Source organism: Bemisia tabaci, chromosome 4 (genome assembly GCF_918797505.1).
Source record: "Bemisia tabaci chromosome 4, PGI_BMITA_v3".
NCBI classification, from domain to species: domain Eukaryota; kingdom Metazoa; phylum Arthropoda; class Insecta; order Hemiptera; family Aleyrodidae; genus Bemisia; species Bemisia tabaci.
In genome coordinates, this window is record NC_092796.1 from 42,254,342 (window position 1) to 42,274,164 (window position 19,823).

The following is a 19,823-nucleotide window of genomic DNA, read 5'->3' on the forward strand; positions in this document are numbered from 1 at the left end:
TCTGGACATTCAGTTATTGTTCACATACAAAAGAAATTGACTAACAAATACAACCGTTTTATATTTACATAACTGCTCAACAGAACATACCGACAGTTGTGATTAGTTTCTCGACAGCACTCTGATAGCGGTAGGATAGCTAAAGGATCCCTACCCTGCGGCAAAAATGGAGTTGATTGAAATTTTGATTCACATGGTGCTAATGCTGTCAAGACTCAAGACAAAATTACACTCCACGCACAGTCAAAGAGTATTTTGATAAGTAAGATTATCCATTAAGGAAGTTGCACAAATCACAAATCAAACCGAAGGACACGGACAAACCAAGGAGCCAGCCATAGCCAGCTCAGAAACTCGGCAATTCAGTTTCTCTCACTGCAAAAGGTGGAACCATCCAAAGTACCATCAATGTTAAGTTGAAGGGGTGAATTACTTATTTAAAGAGTGCTAAGTCATTTTGGGACTTTTTCGAAGAGATTTAAAGGAAAAAATTGGAAAATGCTCAACTATAAAATGAACGTAAACAATCCGCCATTGTATCAAAGCTGACGCACAAATGAAACAAGCGCTAAACACAAGGGTAAAAAGTACATACGTAAATTGATTTTGTTTTATAAGGAAAATGGTGAAAAAGTTAGGAAATTCATATTGGAAATTGAAGCTTTAAGATATAAAGAACTTCAGATAATTAATACAGTTTATTTAGAAACGGAGTTAAAGAAGGCAAAGTTAAGGAAACTCAGAAGGAACAGGGTATTTTGTAGGAAAGGGTTGGTAGGTTTAGAATTGAATCGACGTATCGACGTATCGAACAGCGACTATCGGTAGTCTCGAAAAACCCCTGTAAAATACACACTAATACAATAAGCGGTTACATCAGATCTTATGGGAGCGCACTCACACATACAAAAAATCGCTTTTTCAAGCGATTTTTTACAAGAGAACAGAGGAGAATCTCACTAGCGATCGAGATTTTTCGAGATTTTACATTGATTAAATAGCCCAGAGTGAAAGGAAAGTTCTCTCCAAAAAGGGGTAGTTGTTTTGTTTTGGGGTGTTATCAGTGCTTCGTATGAAAACACGGATATCTCAGCATTCTGTAGTTAAATTGTGTTAATTTAAAGATATTACTGCATTCTTTATCACATTTATGGCTCTAATTTTAGCGTCTGATTAACAATGTTGGTTTTTCGAGCAATTTTTCTGAATTTGAGTCAGTGAGCGTTGAGCGATGGTTCGCGAGTGACAACGTAGCAATTGGAAACAAACGAATTTCATTTGAGGTTAATTTCCTCTTGTCAGCAAAATAGAGGCTTTATTTTTATTAAATTATGATGATGACGACTTATGCACGTTTTTAAACAGTGTCGTAGCGTTTTTTATGAGGAAGCTTGATGTTTTATCCTCTGATAGTGATAAGAGACAAAAAGACCTAATTCTTGTCTCCCTTCTTTCCTCCAGCATCAGTGACATATCGTCCCTAAATCTTTTATCTTATATCAGTGCTTGTGTGTTTTGCCAAATTTTTGCGAATGGTGGTTCCAGGTAATGTATGAAACATTGCCTTTATAATAATAAAATAAATAGTGACTGCTACATCACGAAAAGTGCAGATCCACTATCATGGCTGATTCTGATAGTGACCAGTTTGAAAGTGCAGATGAAGAACTCTCCGATAATGAAGAGCCTAAGACACCTCTTACTCTGAGTAGTGCAGCGTATTCAAACAAGGCGACATCAGATGTCGCTCCTGAAATTGTTCAGCCTCAAAGCAAGAAGATAAATATCAACGCTGGTCTTCAAAAATTGAGTCTGCATGAAAGCGCAACAAATGCAGAAGAATCTCTTGCTAGAAAGCTTAACCAAAAGAATGAGGAAATACCTTCTGCCTCATCTGTGCCAGCAACGAAGGTTTCAGGCACGCGTGAAGAAGCTGTTGTAAAGCCAATTTCGAATATAGCTGCTGACAAATTTGAAGATGAGGCATCAGACAGTCATGCTAAGAAAGTTGCTTCATCAGCTCCTGAAGTAACCACCTCAAAAACTTCTACCACAGAGCCAATTCCTCAGAATGAGAAGATCTCAAAACTTGAATCAGATAATTCTTCCTATTTAGAGCAACAGGAGGTAGATGTGCTTCATTGTCCAGAAGACAATGAAAATTTTGAAGATGAGGGTTGGGACGTAGAGCCCTTGTCAGACAACGATTTAAGTTCTGAAACTCCAAAGTGTGTTCTCCAAACTAAAATAGCCACTACTGTCGTCAACTCTGATGTGGTAAAAGTCAAACAATCAGAAGAACAGGTACATAATGTCAGGAAAGGTTCAGAGTCCACAAGCAGTGGAAATTCTGATCAACTTCCTTCTCAGACATCTTTGAAGAGTTCTTCCCTGAAAAATTCTGAGCTCTCTCTCCCAAATAACGATAGAAATGTACCTGAAAGCTCACAGAATGATGGATGGGATGATGATTTTGAAATTGAAGATGATTTGATTGAAGCCAAGTTATCATCAGGAGAAACTGTAGCCCCATCGGACGCAGGAATTACGGCAAACCTTGAAGACGATGAAGGGTGGAATGATGGATGGGACACAGAAGAGGTGACTTTTTCCCCTGAACGATCAGAAACTGAAAAATCAAAAAAAGGTAATTTATTGAGTAATTTTGCCAAAGAAATTCCATGTAAGTATTACATTTCTCCTTAACTATTGAATAGGTTTAACCTCAAGTATTGATTCTCTGTTGCAACGCATTCTGTAAAAAATATTTTCAATTTCAAATGAAGCTACTCAGCGTAGCAGATTTTGAGGGTTTTGGCACGTATTGCCTTTTTTCAATTTTTAGTGCTGTATACTTAAATCTAAAAGAAACTAAGGTGAATTCAATTATGAGGTTCTTGTGATCACTGTTCATGAAGTTTAAAAAATTACATAGGTAGCAGTAAATTATTTTTTTGGTCCTTATTGTAAAGTCTAATTTGATTCACAGGTCTGGAGCCTTCAAAGACATCACAACCTACAAAAGATAGCATCTTAGTCGATGAAGCAGAAAGTAAAAATGTTTCTGGGCGTTCCACTCTTCCCATGACAACCTCAAAAGCGGCTGTACCAGAGAAATATGCAGCCAATCAACAACAAGGAAACCAAGATGGATGGTTCGGTTGGGGAGTAACCAACATACTCTCCTCTGCTACCGAGGGCCTATCGTCAATCACAAGCAATGTTACCTCCGCATTTGAGTCAACTATCGGTGCACCAGATCCATCAGAGATCCTCCTAGCTCAGAAAGAGCTCGGTCAGTTTTTTTTCACTCTTTGATTATTTCACAGAAGTTATGGAGACTCTAATGTATCAAATTGCATTCCTAATAAAATTATTCACAAAAGTTCATAGAACAATTTGGAAATCATAAATGTAAGATGTAGACACTGAAGATGGTCTTTTGCAAAGTAAGCTTTGGTTTAAAGAGAGAATGATTCACAGCCTATTCTCTCGAGAACATAGGAACTGTAGGTACTTATTAATGGAGTTGTCTTGAAGGAATAGTGCACAGCAATAATCTGCAAGTTTTCTACCTTTAGTCAGACTGTAGGGTATAGTTTCCAAGGATTTAGGAAGTGTAAGATCGTCTCAGCCTTTGTTTAAAATAAACAAGGTGGATTGTTTTAAATTTTTGAGCGTTTCCCAATTTGGTATTTTTCCTGAAATTGCAAGTCAGAATAAATTAGACGCTTATACTCTTTGTGTAAAAATTTGGAGGGAAAACCGGTCATACTTTTCCTGTGGACAGTCTTAAATCAGAAATTTTTGTTTTTTAGGTGATTCAAATGCTCCAGAAAAAAGTACCAGTAAAGAACCAACAGAAATACCGAAAGAAGAGGATAGTGTCAGCTTTGGTGGTAATTTGTTTTCTGTCAGCAGTTGGACAAAGTTTGTGGAGTCAACAGGCAATAAAGTTCTCACCACTGGTTTGGACACTCTTGAGACAATAGGAAAGAAGACGATGGAAGTCCTACAAGAAGGAGACCCGGGGCTGAAAAAAAAACGAGCTAAGCTTCGAGAGTTTGTTGCTGAACCTGGAAAGCCAGTTTTATCTCAGGTATGTAATCAGGCACTTGTTTGTCTCTATAATCTCTTAGGTTTTTTTACATTGAATGAAGTAAATTAACATCTTGAAAGTAAAACTGCAAAAACTAGAATCTCATTTGCGGTGTTTCAAAATATCCACTCCACTTTTATTTTATCTAAGAACGAACCAACACTATCGCATGAAATTATCACAGCATATTCTTAGCACAAAGAATGAAAGTTTTCAAGAAATGAAGTTTAATATTTCTCCATTCAGAAAGTAAATTATGATAGAAAATCAGGAACATTTTGAAGTTCTACTCACGCTGCATACACTACAATTATTTTTCTTATGGCTCTCAAGGTAAAAAATACCCAGTCGGTACTGTTATACTGCAAAAAAAATTGAAAATTTATTTCAATTTTTCTCCTCTTATGCAGTGTATGCTCAAAAAATTTAAAACGATGTTATTAGACAGCCTCACAGTAAAAGAAGAGTGTGAATGGAACTTTTTCTACACCACTATAATTATATGTTTGTAAATTAAGTAGATGTAATGTCTAAAAATAAACATAACGTCCTATCCATTGGTTTAGGTGTTACGAGAGGCAAAAGAAAAAGCAGAGACATCAAGTCGGAAGAATGAATCAGCACTAATTGAAAGCAAAGCTAATTTTGAAATCTTATTCGATGACTTTGAAGGTGAGACTTTATTTTCTTCAGAAAGTAATTTTACGCATTAGAATAGCCTCTTGCGAGCATTCATTTGTTCCCTCGTAGAATACAATTATTAAAAAAATCTATAATGCATGAAGCAGAAACAAAAAATGAAACTGAGTACCAAATATCAATCGTGTCCGTTTGATAGAGGCTACGTTAACCTGTAGAAAATGCTTAAAGCATGACAGCCAAACTGCTAGTTAGATTAATTTTGGTAAGTGCAACTCAAGGATCATAAGCGTCCGAGAAGATAATTTGCAGATGAAACAAAAACAGCTAAGTTTCTGTCACCACAAACTTCCTTTGAATTGGAATACTACCCCAACTCTTTTCAATGATGATGAGTTATTGGAAAAATTATTTGGAGAGAGAAAAATCGATTTTTAAATGTGCCTCTCATATTCCTCCAGCATTGTAGTTTTTTTCCTTATTCCATCTTATTACTCTGAAGACTGTTGCGTTATGTGTATTTTACGCTCACATGTATTTTTTCAGGGCTTGTTCATTTGGAAGCTTTGGAAATGATATCCAAACAGTGTCAAATAAAATTAGATTCTCTTGCACTGACATTCTCTGGCAAAGAAGCTACAAATTTCAAAGAAACACTTCTGGAGATTGAAGAATTTTGTGAGTTACCTGAAGATGACGAAAGTATCTCAAAGGAGGCGATGGCTGATAATGCTCAATTTAAACTCAAAATTAAAGAAGTTCTAACTCAATTAGATGTGGAAATTCAATACAGCAAGTTACTAGAGGTATGCATTTATTTACATCTACTCAAAATTCTAAACCCATTTGTTTTTAAGATTGAAAAGTTTGGTCGGTATTGTAAGTTTTAGGTCACTCATTTTATTCATTCCAAAAGTACGAAACTTTGTAGGCTGATAGTACTAGTTGAGAGAGGCTTATCCCTAGCTCCGTTTTTGCAGGAACCCCAGGGAAACAGCGTTGCCATTTTCTAAAGTCGTAACCTTCAAACATCCATAACTTTCGCAAAAATGCAGTTACAGAGCTCGTATTTATACCAAAAAACGCAAAAAATTACGTTCTATCGACCTATGCAAAAGAAATTTTAATTTGACTCCACTGTTGCCACGTTTCGGTCATTTTTTTAATTTTCGTAATTATTTAAAATCACGTTACCGCCTAAAAAAGTGTTTGCGGTTGGTGGGGATTGAATAAAAACCTGTCGGAATTATTGTTCGTTCGATTCCGCATCCATTGATATATTATACTTTTCTGAGAGACTTAGGGAACACGAGTTATAGCGATTTGAAAATTCGGCAACACGCCCGACGCCCGATATTGACGCTCGTTTCGGTACGTTTCGCGACTCCGTGTTAAAGCAAAACGCCTAGACCAAGCAAAATTCGAAAAGTCAGCCCATGATTTGCACTTTTTTGAAACTTTTACACGATTTTTAAGAATTCAAGTAGCGGCAGTGTTGCCGGTTTTCAATGAAAACCACCGCTGCGATCACAATTTAAAGTAGTACTCATTTAATCACGTTCAGCTAACCTAAACTGACCATTTGCGACATGGTGTTCACAACATTGCCTAATTTCCGTCGGAATTCGCGTAGAGGCGGGGTTGCCAGTTTTCATGGAAACCGCCACCGCAATCACAAAAAAAAATGTATTACTTATTTAATCACGTTCAGCGTTATTCTGTAGTTGGAATTGTTTATTTATCGAATCGATGGTTTCTGCTATCTCTCTGCAACGGCGGTGGTGCCCGACAGTAACGAGATATCGATATTGTATAGAGATCAAGAGCAATGGATCTAGGTCCCCTGCCAAAACTACTCATCGGACCGATTGAGTGATTTGTGGGCTTAAATTTCGATATCTCGTTATTGTCGGGCACCAGTGCCGTTGCAAGGAGATAAAGAAACCATCGATTCGATAAATCGACAATTCCAACCACAGAGGAAGGCTTTCCTGTAGAAATGGTGCACACAACAGATAATTTTGAAATTGATTTATTAGATTTAAGTCTGAACAACTGATTAGCCAGTAGATAGACAAGTTATGAACTAAAGCACATGTCAGGCTTCATCTATAAATTTTTTTGTAAGGAACACGTAACGCAATGGTAAGTTTGGAATTAACTCCTGAGCATTCAACTCCTGAATTCATTTCAAACGTACTATTGAGTAAATGGATTAAAAATTTCATAAGTGATGTCATTTACCTCTGCAACATTTAAGTAATGTTAATTCCAAATACCTAAATATTCTGACGAAGTTGATCTTCAAACTTTCCACTGTGTGAATTTTTATGTAAAATTTTGAAAAGAATATGAGTTCTCTTGTTCGTACCTTGCCCAGCGTCCATTAACTTTAAATAATGGGCCTGTTGCAAATTTTTGCAGAAATAAGAGTTGTTCCTTACAGATAATGTCTCAAAAATGATGAGTGCATTGACAAACTCTGAAATGCACTCCTAACTTCACTATCTGCGTAAGAAATTTGCGTTTTTTTAAGCTTTCCGCTTCCAAAAGGATACTACGGCAAAGGTGAACATTTCATTAGAGGAGTTGTTCCATTCAATCCCTGCTCAACATGGTCGACGCTTCCGCCCGGAAGTGGAGGAGAGCACGAGGTCAATCAAGGTGGATATCTAACAACAGAGAAAAATGTGAATGTAAACACACCGATTGTTATCACGTGGTTAGAATCATCGTCCCGTCAAATGTGTTTCGGCGGATTGGCGTCGGCTATGTTGAATATTGCGTATTATTCTTGTGAGCAAGGGTTGGAAAGAAGAACTCCTCTAACGAAATGTTCACCTATGCCGTGGTATCATTTTGAAGCGGGAAGCTGGAAAAAACGCAAATTTCTTACGCAAATTGTGAAGTAAGGAGTGCATTTCAGACTTTGCCGATGCAATTGTGATATTTGAGACACTTTTTTGGAGTAGCAACTCTTATTTTTGCTTTAGCAAAAGTTTGCAACGGGCCCTTTGCAAATTGCTACGTTCTCCATCCACTATTTAATCAGTGTCAAGTATTCAAAAGTGCATCTTACTGAGAAGTTAATCTTTAAATCTTTTTCTTCCCATGAAGAGTTTTTTCCCCAAAAATTATGTCACTTCTATTATTGTGTTAAAATTATTCATACCAACTGGTCATTTTATGATTTAATTTTTTTTTTTTCATGTATAAAAGGGAAGATCCTAACTTAATAAATTTTAATCTCTAAATGATTTCAGGCCAGTGATTCTGTAGAAAATCGATTAAACAAAGACTTCACAAACCCCTTGGAGCTGCACCAAATTATTATATCTTCCTTAGCCGAAATCTGTGCTGCAGCTATGCTGATTTTCCACCGAGCAGCAGAAATGTTGGTTATCAAGCAAAAACACAGCACTGTCTCTGAGACAGAGTCACTCATGAGGTTTGTTGTTTTTGCTTGTTCTCTGCTACTATTTTCAGGTTTTTTAAGAGTGTAAGAATCACTGAGAATTTTACTCTGTCAGAATTTTTCCTCTTATCACGATCTCTGGAAGATTATGTTTTTGTAACTCTTTCAAAGAGATGATCATTTTTGTTTTTTACTTCCCAAAATATTCCTCAATTTACACGTGTCCTTATGTTTTACAAGATTGGGTGTGCTTAAACTGCATCTTGAAAATTCAATAAAGTGGCATTTAATGGGCCAAGAAATCTTGTCTTATTTCTGCCGAACAGTTTCTTCAACAAGCATATAATCTGAAGATTGCAAGACCGGACATTTTTTACCCACTTTAATTTTTGGAGATGGCTCTTACTATGTGTGACCATAAACTAGAGTGTTCATGTCTCACTGTTCGCCAAGTAGTGTTGGCATGGTGAGAAAATAGCCAAGCAGTGAACGCCCATCAACAACAGTATAGTTCAATTTGATGAAACTGTCGCCATGAATGACAGAAATATGTAGACAAGAACATAAATCCTTTTTTTGCAATATTTTACGATTTTTAGGTGTTGAACTAGCCAAGTCTTTAACTTATCTCACTTTGTTCTCTATCTTGTTTCAGTTTTGGAAAATGCATTTGTTCCAAACTTGAGATCACAGCTGAACAATTTTCGCTGAAGCTACGTCAAATTGACCCCTCTGACACAGCAAAAACATCTCACATATCAAAAGAGGTGAGCAATCTATCCCTCCATAGAATTACTCCAAAAAAATTATTTTATCTCGTATAAGATGCAATACAGGTGTAGAGATTGATTTTTTACTGCCTTGAGCTCTTTTATTCACCCCTTTTTTTATTTATCTTTCGAAACTCCCACTCATTTGCCGTACATTTTCTGAATTCCTGCTTATTCAACAGTACATTTTGTGGATTCCTCATCTATTAACATTGGATTTTTTGGTGAAGTTTTGAAGCAGTTTTTCTCTTTTATTGATGCCTCTTAAAATCATCATCAATCATGAAGGCCAAACAAAATTAATTGTACCTTTGAAATTATGTATTTTGTGGAAAAGACCTTCAACTTGAAAAAAAATTTATGTATTTTCAATTTATGAATTGTATAAAATAGTAGTATAAAAATAATAATAAATTCATATAAAAGAAATAAGTTCAGAATGGATGGGTTTTATCTAGAGCAAATGAAGATTCACTGATGCGACTGCACGCAGAAATAAATGATTTTAACCACATGCATTTAAAAATTTGCCTCACTCCTTTAAATTTATCAAGGCCTGGATATTTAATTATTTGCGGGCCCTTAAAAGGTTTTACAATGTTTTTGTCCAATTTTCAGAACCTAGTGTTACTGAAACATTAATGATTTTCGTCTCTTTCCTCCGCAGACTTCCAATAGTGTCACCTACACCAAAACGGCATGCCAGTTACTAGTTCCTATACTTCAATATGGAGCTGTTGTCTAGTCAAGGATTTCCTGAACGCTTGCTGCCAGTCATTTAAGTAGCTGTGATCTTGCTCTTCTGGAGTATCGCAGGACTATTACATGTAAAAAAGTTGCCTTTACATCGCCGTATGGCGAATTACTAAGTGATTCTGTAATTTTGCAGCAATAATGTATGTGCTAGATCATACACTTTCAGTTTATCATCAGATGACTCCTATATTTTTACTCCTCCCATTGATTGAAGAATTATCTCTCAATCTTTTGCATTCCAAATAGTATACAGTTAAGAATTTGCATTTCAGGGACCTATCAGGCCTTTTCTATTTATCGACGGTGTTAGTCGGCAATCACATAACTCGGTTTGCGACGTCGCAGACTTCTTGTTATACTTGATTTTTTTAACGGAAAACTACTCAAAGGTAATTCTTTAAAACTGCCATGATTTTTCTTCTCTGTGAGAGGAAAATTCTGCAAAAACTTCAAGGAATGATGTCAAAATGTTCTCCTTTAAAAAAATAACATAGAGGCGGAGATTTTCAAACACGGCCAACGAGTTATGTGATTGCCGACTTACACCGTCGTTATTCTTTGGAGCTTTAGCTCTCGTCTCTTCGGCATTGGGAAGTTAATTTTTTTATAAAAAAAAAGAGAATATCTTCCACAATAGGTCAGTGACACCTATTTTTAAACTCTTTTTTTGAAAGTACAGAAACAATTGGGCGGATTTGTCAAATTTTCAATGGCCAAAAAACCCTCGTTTTGAAAATGCCAAAAATGATACGAATAACGACAAAGATTGAAACAATATTCAAGGCAGGTTTTGATAACACAGCCAAGCGTGAGACACCCTGTATAGATAATGAGTCCGAAGTACCCACTCAAGTGCGGCGGAAAAAACATTCTAGATTTAACTCCTTCTAGCGTAAAAAAGGTTTTTTGAAGTTACTGTAAAACGAAATAAAACGGTTTTGACAGGAAAAGGTTCTCATGGGTTTCCAATTAGCAGTTCATTCGGTTCTTTGGCAAAATACCATCAGGGCTTGATAGTTTAACGATTCAACGACAAAAAAACGGGTCCGAGGAAAAAAATATTTGGACGGCCCGTTGACTAGCATTGCTTGATCGGTGTGCTGTATTCCCCCATCTTTGACAAATTACAATAATAAGAAAACTATGCCCTCTGGTCGCTACGCGGCTTAACCAACTCCCATGATACCGCTTTGCCCTCTCCAGGTTATGAAACATTTGAATTTCACCAATTTTTCATTGTTGAGAATTTCAAATTTTGCGTATCACCCCTTATTTTCCTCAACTCCACTATCTCAAAAAGTCTCAAATTGTTTAAAGGAAACAGTACAAAAAGTGAGAGACCTATTGAATGGTCATTTAATGCCAGGGACAGTAAGACACGTGTGTATGATGTGACAGCCATCATAGCCTTCTCGTCCTTGCCTAGCATTGTTGCAATTTTAACAATTAGTAATTAAAACCGTAACTTTTCCGTGGTCCACGAGAAAGACCCATCAATGAAAGTGAGTAAAAAACAAAAATTACCTACCGAGACTTTATGCTAAACGTCAAGCAAATGGAGAAGATGTTCCCGTATCTCTCCCCCCCCCCCCCCCCCCAAGGATGCATTTGCCACTTACAATCCAATCCTTGTCTACTTTCATCATGTTAGTGACATTTGAGTCTTGTACAGGTTCAAAAATATCCTAACAGCGAAGTGTTTTTCCTCAGGGGATCGTTTTAATATTTTCTTTGGGAGCCATCATGAATTCAACCTATCGGATCTGCTGCTTATGGAACGTTAATTCCTGATTCCCTGTAAGAACCAAGAAAGAAATATTTCATTTCATGAACAACGTAACATGTTACTTCATCACTTTTGGTCATTCAGGGTATCTAAGTTCAAGCATTAATTCGCCAAATGGTCCTTTTTTAACAGTTCCCTAATGATAGTATATGATAACAATAGTTTTTTTTTTATTTATTTATTTTTGTAATCAGATTAGCAATATACAAAGTATGACTATAGACCTGCAGGGTCTTTTAAATCTTAAATTTAACTTACATACTAGTTATAAATAAACTTCTGCTTTTACATAATTAAAATAAATAACAACAAAGTTATTAGAACAGGGAAGACAGAATTAAATGAATAAGAAGTCAAAAAGAATTAGGAGCATTAAGGCAAAGAGAACTATGGAATGTGTTTAGTGGTAAACAGGCCAAGTAACCCAAAGTGAAGACTGTAAGAAAATTTCGGAAATTTTGGAAATTACGAAGTAATGATAACAATAGTGAGATTACGAACCTTACTTTCTTCACTTACTTTCTTCATTTTCTTCATCGTCGTTTTCTAGAATTGAATTTTCTGCCTGGTCGCCTTCTATAGTTGGTGGAGTTTTTCGCTCGTCGTCTTTTTCGTTTTCTTTTACTTCCCCAGTTAGAGCATTTTCTGGCAAGTCGTTTGGATCCTTCTGCCTTCGGCAATGGGCGCCTAGCTGATCCCCGATGCCGCCAGGATCTCGATCGTGACTCGACGCGATAGCCGTGTTGATCCCGAGTTGCTTTATTGTCTTCTCTTGAATCCTGCTGCTCGTCGTTTCCTGCATTGTTGTCTTCGTCGTGTTCTGGATGTGGACCCGACCTTTGATTGCCTCCTCTTGAATCCGTCTGCCCTTGGCGATGGGCGCCTGATCCCCGATGCGGGGATCTCGATCGTGACTCGCGGTAGCCATGACCCGACCTTTGATTGCCTCCTCTTGAATCCGTCTGCCCTTGGCGATGGGCGCCTGATCCCTGCATCGGGGATCTTGATCGTGACTCGCGCCGGTAGCCGGGGCCCGACCTTTGACTGCCTCCTCTTGAATCCGTCTGCCTTTGGCGATGGGCGCCTGATCCCCGCATCGGTGATCTTGATCGTGACTCGCGCCGGTAGCCGTGACCCGACCTTTGACTGCCTCCTCTTGAATCCGTCTGCCTTTGGCGATGGGCGCCTGATCCCCGCATCGGGGATCTTCATCGTGACTCGCGCCGGTAGCCGTGACCCGACCTTTGACTGCCTCCTCTTGAATCCGTCTGCCTTTGGCGATGGGCGCCTGATCCCCGCATCGGGGATCTTCATCGTGACTCGCGCCGGTAGCCATGACCCGACCTTTGATTGCCTCCTCTTGAATCCGTCTGCCTTTGGCGATAAGCGCCTGATCCCCGCATCGGGGATCTCGATCGTGACTCGACGCGATAGCCGTGTTGATCCCGAGTTGCTTTATTGTCTTCTCTTGAATCCTGCTGCTCGTCGTTTTCTGCATTGTTGTCTTCGTCGTGTTCTGGATGTGGACCCGACCTTTGATTGCCTCCTCTTGAATCCGTCTGCCCTTGGCGATGGGCGCCTGATCCCCGATGCGGGGATCTCCATCGTGACTCGCGGTAGCCATGACCCGACCTTTGACTGCCTCCTCTTGAATCCGTCTGCCTTTGGCGATGGGCGCTTGATCCCCGCATCGGGGATCTCGATCGTGACTCGCGCCGGTAGCCGTGACCCGACCTTTGACTGCCTCCTCTTGAATCCGTCTGCCTTTGGCGATGGGCGCCTGATCCCCGCATCGGGGATCTCAATCGTGACTCGCGCTGGAAGCCCTGACCTGACTTTTGACTGCCTCCTCTTGAATCCGTCTGCCTTTGGCGATGGGCGCCTGATCCCCGCATCGGGGATCTTCGATCGTGACTCGCGCCGGTAGCCGTGACCCGACCTTTGACTGCCTCCTCTTGAATCCGTCTGCCTTTGGCGATGGGCGCCTGATCCCCGCATCGGGGATCTTCATCGTGACTCGCGCCGGTAGCCATGACCCGACCTTTGATTGCCTCCTCTTGAATCCGTCTGCCTTTGGCGATAAGCGCCTGATCCCCGCATCGGGGATCTCGATCGTGACTCGACGCGATAGCCGTGTTGATCCCGAGTTGCTTTATTGTCTTCTCTTGAATCCTGCTGCTCGTCGTTTTCTGCATTGTTGTCTTCGTCGTGTTCTGGATGTGGACCCGACCTTTGATTGCCTCCTCTTGAATCCGTCTGCCCTTGGCGATGGGCGCCTGATCCCCGATGCGGGGATCTCCATCGTGACTCGCGGTAGCCATGACCCGACCTTTGACTGCCTCCTCTTGAATCCGTCTGCCTTTGGCGATGGGCGCTTGATCCCAGTATCGGGGATCTTGATCGTGACTCGCGCCGGTAGCCGTGACCCGACCTTTGACTGCCTCCTCTTGAATCCGTCTGCCTTTGGCGATGGGCGCCTGATCCCCGCATCGGGGATCTCAATCGTGACTCGCGCTGGAAGCCCTGACCTGACTTTTGACTGCCTCCTCTTGAATCCGTCTGCCTTTGGCGATGGGCGCCTGATCCCCGCATCGGGGATCTCAATCGTGACTCGCGCTGGAAGCCCTGACCTGACCTTTGATTGCCTCCTCTTGAAACCGTCTGCCTTTGGCGATGGGCGCCTTCTATAGTTGGTGGATTTTTTCGCTCGTCGTCTTTTTCGTTTTCTTTTACCTCCCCAGTTAGAGCATTTTCTGGCAAGTCGTTTGGATCCTTCTGCCTTCGGCAATGGGCGCCAAGCTGATCCCCGATGCCGTCAGGATCTCGATCGTGACTCGACGCGATAGCCGTGTTGATCCCGAGTTGCTTTATTGTCTTCTCTTGAATCCTGCTGCTCGTCGTTTCCTGCATTGTTGTCTTCGTCGTGTTCTGGATGTGGACCCGACGTTTGATTGCCTCCTCTTGAATCCGTCTGCCCTTGGCGATGGGCGCCTGATCCCCGATGCGGGGATCTCGATCGTGACTCGCGCCGGTAGCCGTGACCCGACCTTTGATTGCCTCCTCTTGAATCCGTCTGCCTTTGTCGATGGGCGCCTGATCCCCGCATCAGGGATCTTGATCGTGACTCGCGCCGGTAGCCATGACCCGACCTTTGATTGCCTCCTCTTGAATCCGTCTGCCTTTGGCGATAAGCGCCTGATCCCCGCATCGGGATCTCGATCGTGACTCGACGCGATAGCCGTGTTGATCCCGAGTTGCTTTATTGTCTTCTCTTGAATCCTGCTGCTCGTCGTTTTCTGCATTGTTGTCTTCGTCGTGTTCTGGATGTGGACCCGACCTTTGATTGCCTCCTCTTGAATCCGTCTGCCCTTGGCGATGGGCGCCTGATCCCCGATGCGGGGATCTCCATCGTGACTCGCGGTAGCCATGACCCGAAATTTGATTGCCTCCTCTTGAATCCGTCTGCCTTTGGCGATGGGCGCCTGATCTCGCATCGGGGATCTTGATCGTGACTCGCGCCGGTAGCCGTGACCCGACCTTTGATTGCCTCCTCTTGAATCCGTCTGCCTTTGGCGATGGGCGCCTGATCCCCGCATCGGGGATCTCGATCGTGACTCGCGCCGGTAGCCGTGACCCGACCTTTGACTGCCTCCTCTTGAATCCGTCTGCCTTTGGCGATGGGCGCCTGATCCCCGCATCGGGGATCTTGATCGTGACTCGCGCCGGTAGCCGTGACCCGACCTTTGACTGCTTCCTCTTGAATCCGTCTGCCTTTGGCGATGGGCGCCTGATCCCCGCATCGGGGATCTCGATCGTGACTCGCGCCGGTAGCCGTGACCCGACCTTTGATTGCCTCCTCTTGAATCCGTCTGCCTTTGTCGATGGGCGCCTGATCCCTGCATCGGGGATCTTGATCGTGACTCGCGCCGGTAGCCGGGGCCCGACCTTTGACTGCCTCCTCTTGAATTCGTCTGCCTTTGGCGATGGGCGCCTGATCCCCGCATCGGGGATCTTGATCGTGACTCGCGCCGGTAGCCGTGACCCGACCTTTGACTGCCTCCTCTTGAATCCGTCTGCTTTGGCGATAAGCGCCTGATCCCCGCATCGGGGATCTCGCGCGCGATCGTGACTCGACGCGATAGCCGTGTTGATCCCGAGTTGCTTTATTGTCTTCTCTTGAATCCTGCTGCTCGTCGTTTTCTGCATTGTTGTCTTCGTCGTGTTCTGGATGTGGACCCGACCTTTGATTGCCTCCTCTTGAATCCGTCTGCCCTTGGCGATGGGCGCCTGATCCCCGATGCGGGGATCTCCATCGTGACTCGCGGTAGCCATGACCCGAAATTTGATTGCCTCCTCCTGAATCCGTCTGCCTTTGGCGATGGGCGCCTGATCCCCGCATCTGTGATCTTGATCGTGACTCGCGCCGGTAGCCGTGACCCGACCTTTGACTGCCTCCTCTTGAATCCGTCTGCCTTTTGCGATGGGCGCCTGATCCCCGCATCGGGGATCTTGATCGTGACTCGCGCCGGTAGCCGTGACCCGACCTTTGATTGCCTCCTCTTGAATCCGTCTGCCTTTGGCGATGGGCGCCTGATCCCCGCATCGGGGATCTCGATCGTGACTCGCGCCGGTAGCCGTGACCCGACCTTTGATTGCCTCCTCTTGAATCCGTCTGCCTTTGTCGATGGGCGCCTGATCCCCGCATCAGGGATCTCGATCGTGACTCGCGCCGGTAGCCGTGACCCGACCTTTGATTGCCTCCTCTTGAATCCGTCTGCCTTTGTCGATGGGCGCCTGATCCCCGCATCAGGGATCTTGATCGTGACTCGCGCCGGTAGCCATGACCCGACCTTTGATTGCCTCCTCTTGAATCCGTCTGCCTTTGGCGATAAGCGCCTGATCCCCGCATCGGGGATCTCGATCGTGACTCGACGCGATAGCCGTGTTGATCCCGAGTTGCTTTATTGTCTTCTCTTGAATCCTGCTGCTCGTCGTTTTCTGCATTGTTGTCTTCGTCGTGTTCTGGATGTGGACCCGACCTTTGATTGCCTCCTCTTGAATCTGTCTGCCCTTGGCGATGGGCGCCTGATCCCCGATGCGGGGATCTCCATCGTGACTCGCGGTAGCCATGACCCGAAATTTGATTGCCTCCTCTTGAATCCGTCTGCCTTTGGCGATGGGCGCCTGATCCCCGCATCGGGGATCTCGATCGTGACTCGCGCCGGTAGCCGTGACCCGACCTTTGACTGCCTCCTCTTGAATCCGTCTGCCTTTGGCGATGGGCGCCTGATCCCCGCATCGGGGATCTTGATCGTGACTCGCGCCGGTAGCCGTGACCCGACCTTTGATTGCCTCCTCTTGAATCCGTCTGCCTTTGTCGATGGGCGCCTGATCCCCGCATCGGGGATCTTGATCGTGACTCGTGCCGGTAGCTGGGGCCCGACCTTTGACTGCCTCCTCTTGAATCCGTCTGCCTTTGGCGATGGGCGCCTGATCCCCGCATCGGGGATCTTGATCGTGACTCGCGCCGGTAGCCGTGACCCGACCTTTGACTGCCTCCTCTTGAATCCGTCTGCCTTTGGCGATGGGCGCCTGATCCCCGCATCGGGGATCTCGATCGTGACTCGCGCCGGTAGCCGTGACCCGACCTTTGATTGCCTCCTCTTGAATCCGTCTGCCTTTGGCGATGGGCGCCTGATCCCCGCATCGGGGATCTCGATCGTGACTCGCGCCGGTAGCCGTGACCCGACCTTTGACTGCCTCCTCTTGAATCCGTCTGCCTTTGGCGAAGGGCGCCTGATCCCCGCATCGGGGATCTTGATCGTGACTCGCGCCGGTAGCCGTGGCCCGACCTTTGACTGCCTCCTCTTGAATCCGTTTGCCTTTGGCGATGGGCGCCTGATCCCCGCATCGGGGATCCTGATCGTGACTCGCGCCGGTAGCCGTGACCCGACCTTTGACTGCCTCCTCTTGAATCCGTCTGCCTTTGGCTGATGCTGGGTGCCTGGTGCTGACAACGGAGCAAAACTAGAACATCGCTTCGACATTTTTCGTCTGCTTTCTGTTTCTATCATAGTTTACCGAAACACATGAGTCATACTTGCAAAATTTTAGATCATCGCTAATCCTTTTTTTTTTTTTTTTTTTTTTTTTTTTTTTTTTTTTTTTTTTAAAAAAAAATAAATTTCAAAACACTAAATCTTAAATAAAGAAACCGATGGTTACATACCATAGTTCTCGTGAAATTGAGATTGGATTCTTCCAATCCGTCACTTTTAACAAGCAGAAATGAAGCGAGCAACTATTTGAACTGCGGAGTGGGTATGTGGTATCATTCAAAATTGAAGGAAAATCATATTTTTTCGCCCATCCCTAGTAACAGATGTTTATGAGTTTTATGCGCACATTGCGTAGTCTTATTTGAGTCAGAAATTCGCGTGTAAGGCACGATATCGATGTGAATAACGTGCAATTATAATAATCTTAGAAATTCGCTAGGAACACAGGAAACAGCATTTATTGTTTGGCTAAACTTAGCCTTAGGCTTCGCCTTGCAATTCAATTCGACTGTCGGCTTTTGATTGGTTGGATTTTGATAAGTTTTTCTCCCCTTGGAAGTGCTTTTTTGAACTTTATGATGAACCTTCTGATTTTTTGTAAAAATTTTACATAGGATAAAATGTACCACAACCCTGTAAAAATTCCTTGCCACTGCCCCATAATGCTGTATACATTTTTTACATTAAATTCGAAATATGTTCACACTCTTGAATCCTAATGATTCAAAGGCTTTTTCAAAGTAAATCTGTTATCATCGCAAATAGCATATTGGAGTAATAATGAGAGAAACATACAACTTTGATGCAGAGGTGCAAACTGCCCATCACACTTAACTTTTTTAAAGAATGCAGTGCCTAAAAATTCCCTTTCTGAGAGTATTTGCTGAAAATTTTCTGCTAATACTTGTTGTACATGTTACTTTTCTCTTTGTTTCACCATTTATGGACTAACACAATAAATTAAGTTGGAAAAAAAAAGCAAATAGCTATCATAATCATGTGTAATTTATCATCTGCTCTTGGTAAACGTTTACTTTGTGTGAGGAAAAAATATCTACAGAAAGCAATATGAAGTAGCCACTCTGGTATCAAGTGATTAATCAGTTTACTGTTAAAGGAAGACTTAAAATGGAAACATTGGTCTTAGTGCTAATCAGCATTAAGAACATTTTGTTTTTAGATGTTGACATTGGTTTTCCGGCTGTAACCTGTCAACTCATTCATAGAACATTGTCTTTGTTGATTTTGAACCCATGTCTCTATTTTTTTAGATATTATTTTTATCATAATGATTAGATATTAAATCAAAATCAAATTTTGTGACTTGTACAATTGATCCATTTTCTACGGTCCGTGATGATCTAATGATTTTCCTAACTATTTATTTACCTATTTATTCATCTATTTATTTATTTATGTTTTTTAAAATTACATATTATTTTCAAAGCCTAATTAATTTATGAAATTTTCGTTTGATGTGGATAAAGTCTATTTTGATATGTTAATTATATTGGTTGTTTTATTTGAGTTTTAAACAGTGCCTTGTTATCATTCCCAAGAGGAGTTCCCTTTGAGTCTTGAATACACATTTTACTCCCAGTGACAGCAAACTTTTTTCAAACCATGATTGATAAATTTTAATACGTGTTTATATTTCTATCATCTCAGATATTATTTGAAAATTGAATGCGTAAATTTCTTGCAAACATGAAGGTTACTTGGGAGCACGTACATTGATGTCTATGCACAATGAGAGTATTGAAAAGAGGCAGAAGGGTGACACTTAATGACTAGTAAATTATCTTCAATGTGGTCTGGAATTAAAGATTGAAGGCATGTAAATCTTCTGGAAATAGACCTCTTTAGCGTAATGCAATTTTTGCAATTTAAATTATTTGAAACAAATCTATCTGCATGAAATTTTTAGGAAAACCCCTTCATCTGCTCAGGGATAAGTCATGTCTGTTCACAGCTTAGCAGTCTTCTTATTGTGGCAAAACTTGACCATTACATTCAGCCCAAAACAACATCTAAACTCCTACCTTAGAATATAATTTATTCTTGTAATATGTCTTTCTTAAGCTACTTTTTTTAGAGCTCACAATGAAGATCAACTTTTTTGCAAAAAACACTTCCGGTTGAGGAAGTAAAATTCCATTTTGCGCTTATAACTTTATGAACTTCTGACAATTCATACACTTTTGATAGCTAAAAGCAAAATTTACATTTCTCAATTCATTTAAGGACTAAAATTCTCGATTCAGCTTGAAGGATATAGAAATTTAAAGACACATGGTGG

General features: G+C 41.9%; 1 protein-coding gene across 1 annotated transcript; it reads left to right on the plus strand.

The window, feature by feature from the left end:
- Positions 1-1,038: 1,038 nt before the first annotated feature.
- Positions 1,039-9,855, plus strand: LOC109033619 (uncharacterized). Its single transcript, XM_019046317.2, has 8 exons — positions 1,039-2,647; positions 2,990-3,295; positions 3,819-4,099; positions 4,666-4,771; positions 5,285-5,544; positions 8,002-8,186; positions 8,809-8,920; positions 9,591-9,855. Exons 1-8 carry the CDS (start codon positions 1,624-1,626, stop codon positions 9,666-9,668), a joined length of 2,352 nt encoding a protein of 783 aa, XP_018901862.2. The 5' UTR covers positions 1,039-1,623; the 3' UTR covers positions 9,669-9,855.
- The last annotated feature ends 9,968 nt before the right edge of the window (positions 9,856-19,823 follow it).

What these genes read in the sequence shown, in the direction of transcription:
- LOC109033619 (XM_019046317.2), top strand. Translation starts at nt 1,624, where the DNA reads ATGGCTGATTCTGATAGTGACCAGTTTGAAAGTGCAGATGAAGAACTC. An exon ending in AACTGAAAAATCAAAAAAAG is followed by an intron (nt 2,648 to 2,989) that starts GTAATTTATTGA and finishes TTTGATTCACAG; the next exon opens with GTCTGGAGCCTTCAAAGACA. An exon ending in GAAAGCCAGTTTTATCTCAG is followed by an intron (nt 4,100 to 4,665) that starts GTATGTAATCAG and finishes CCATTGGTTTAG; the next exon opens with GTGTTACGAGAGGCAAAAGA.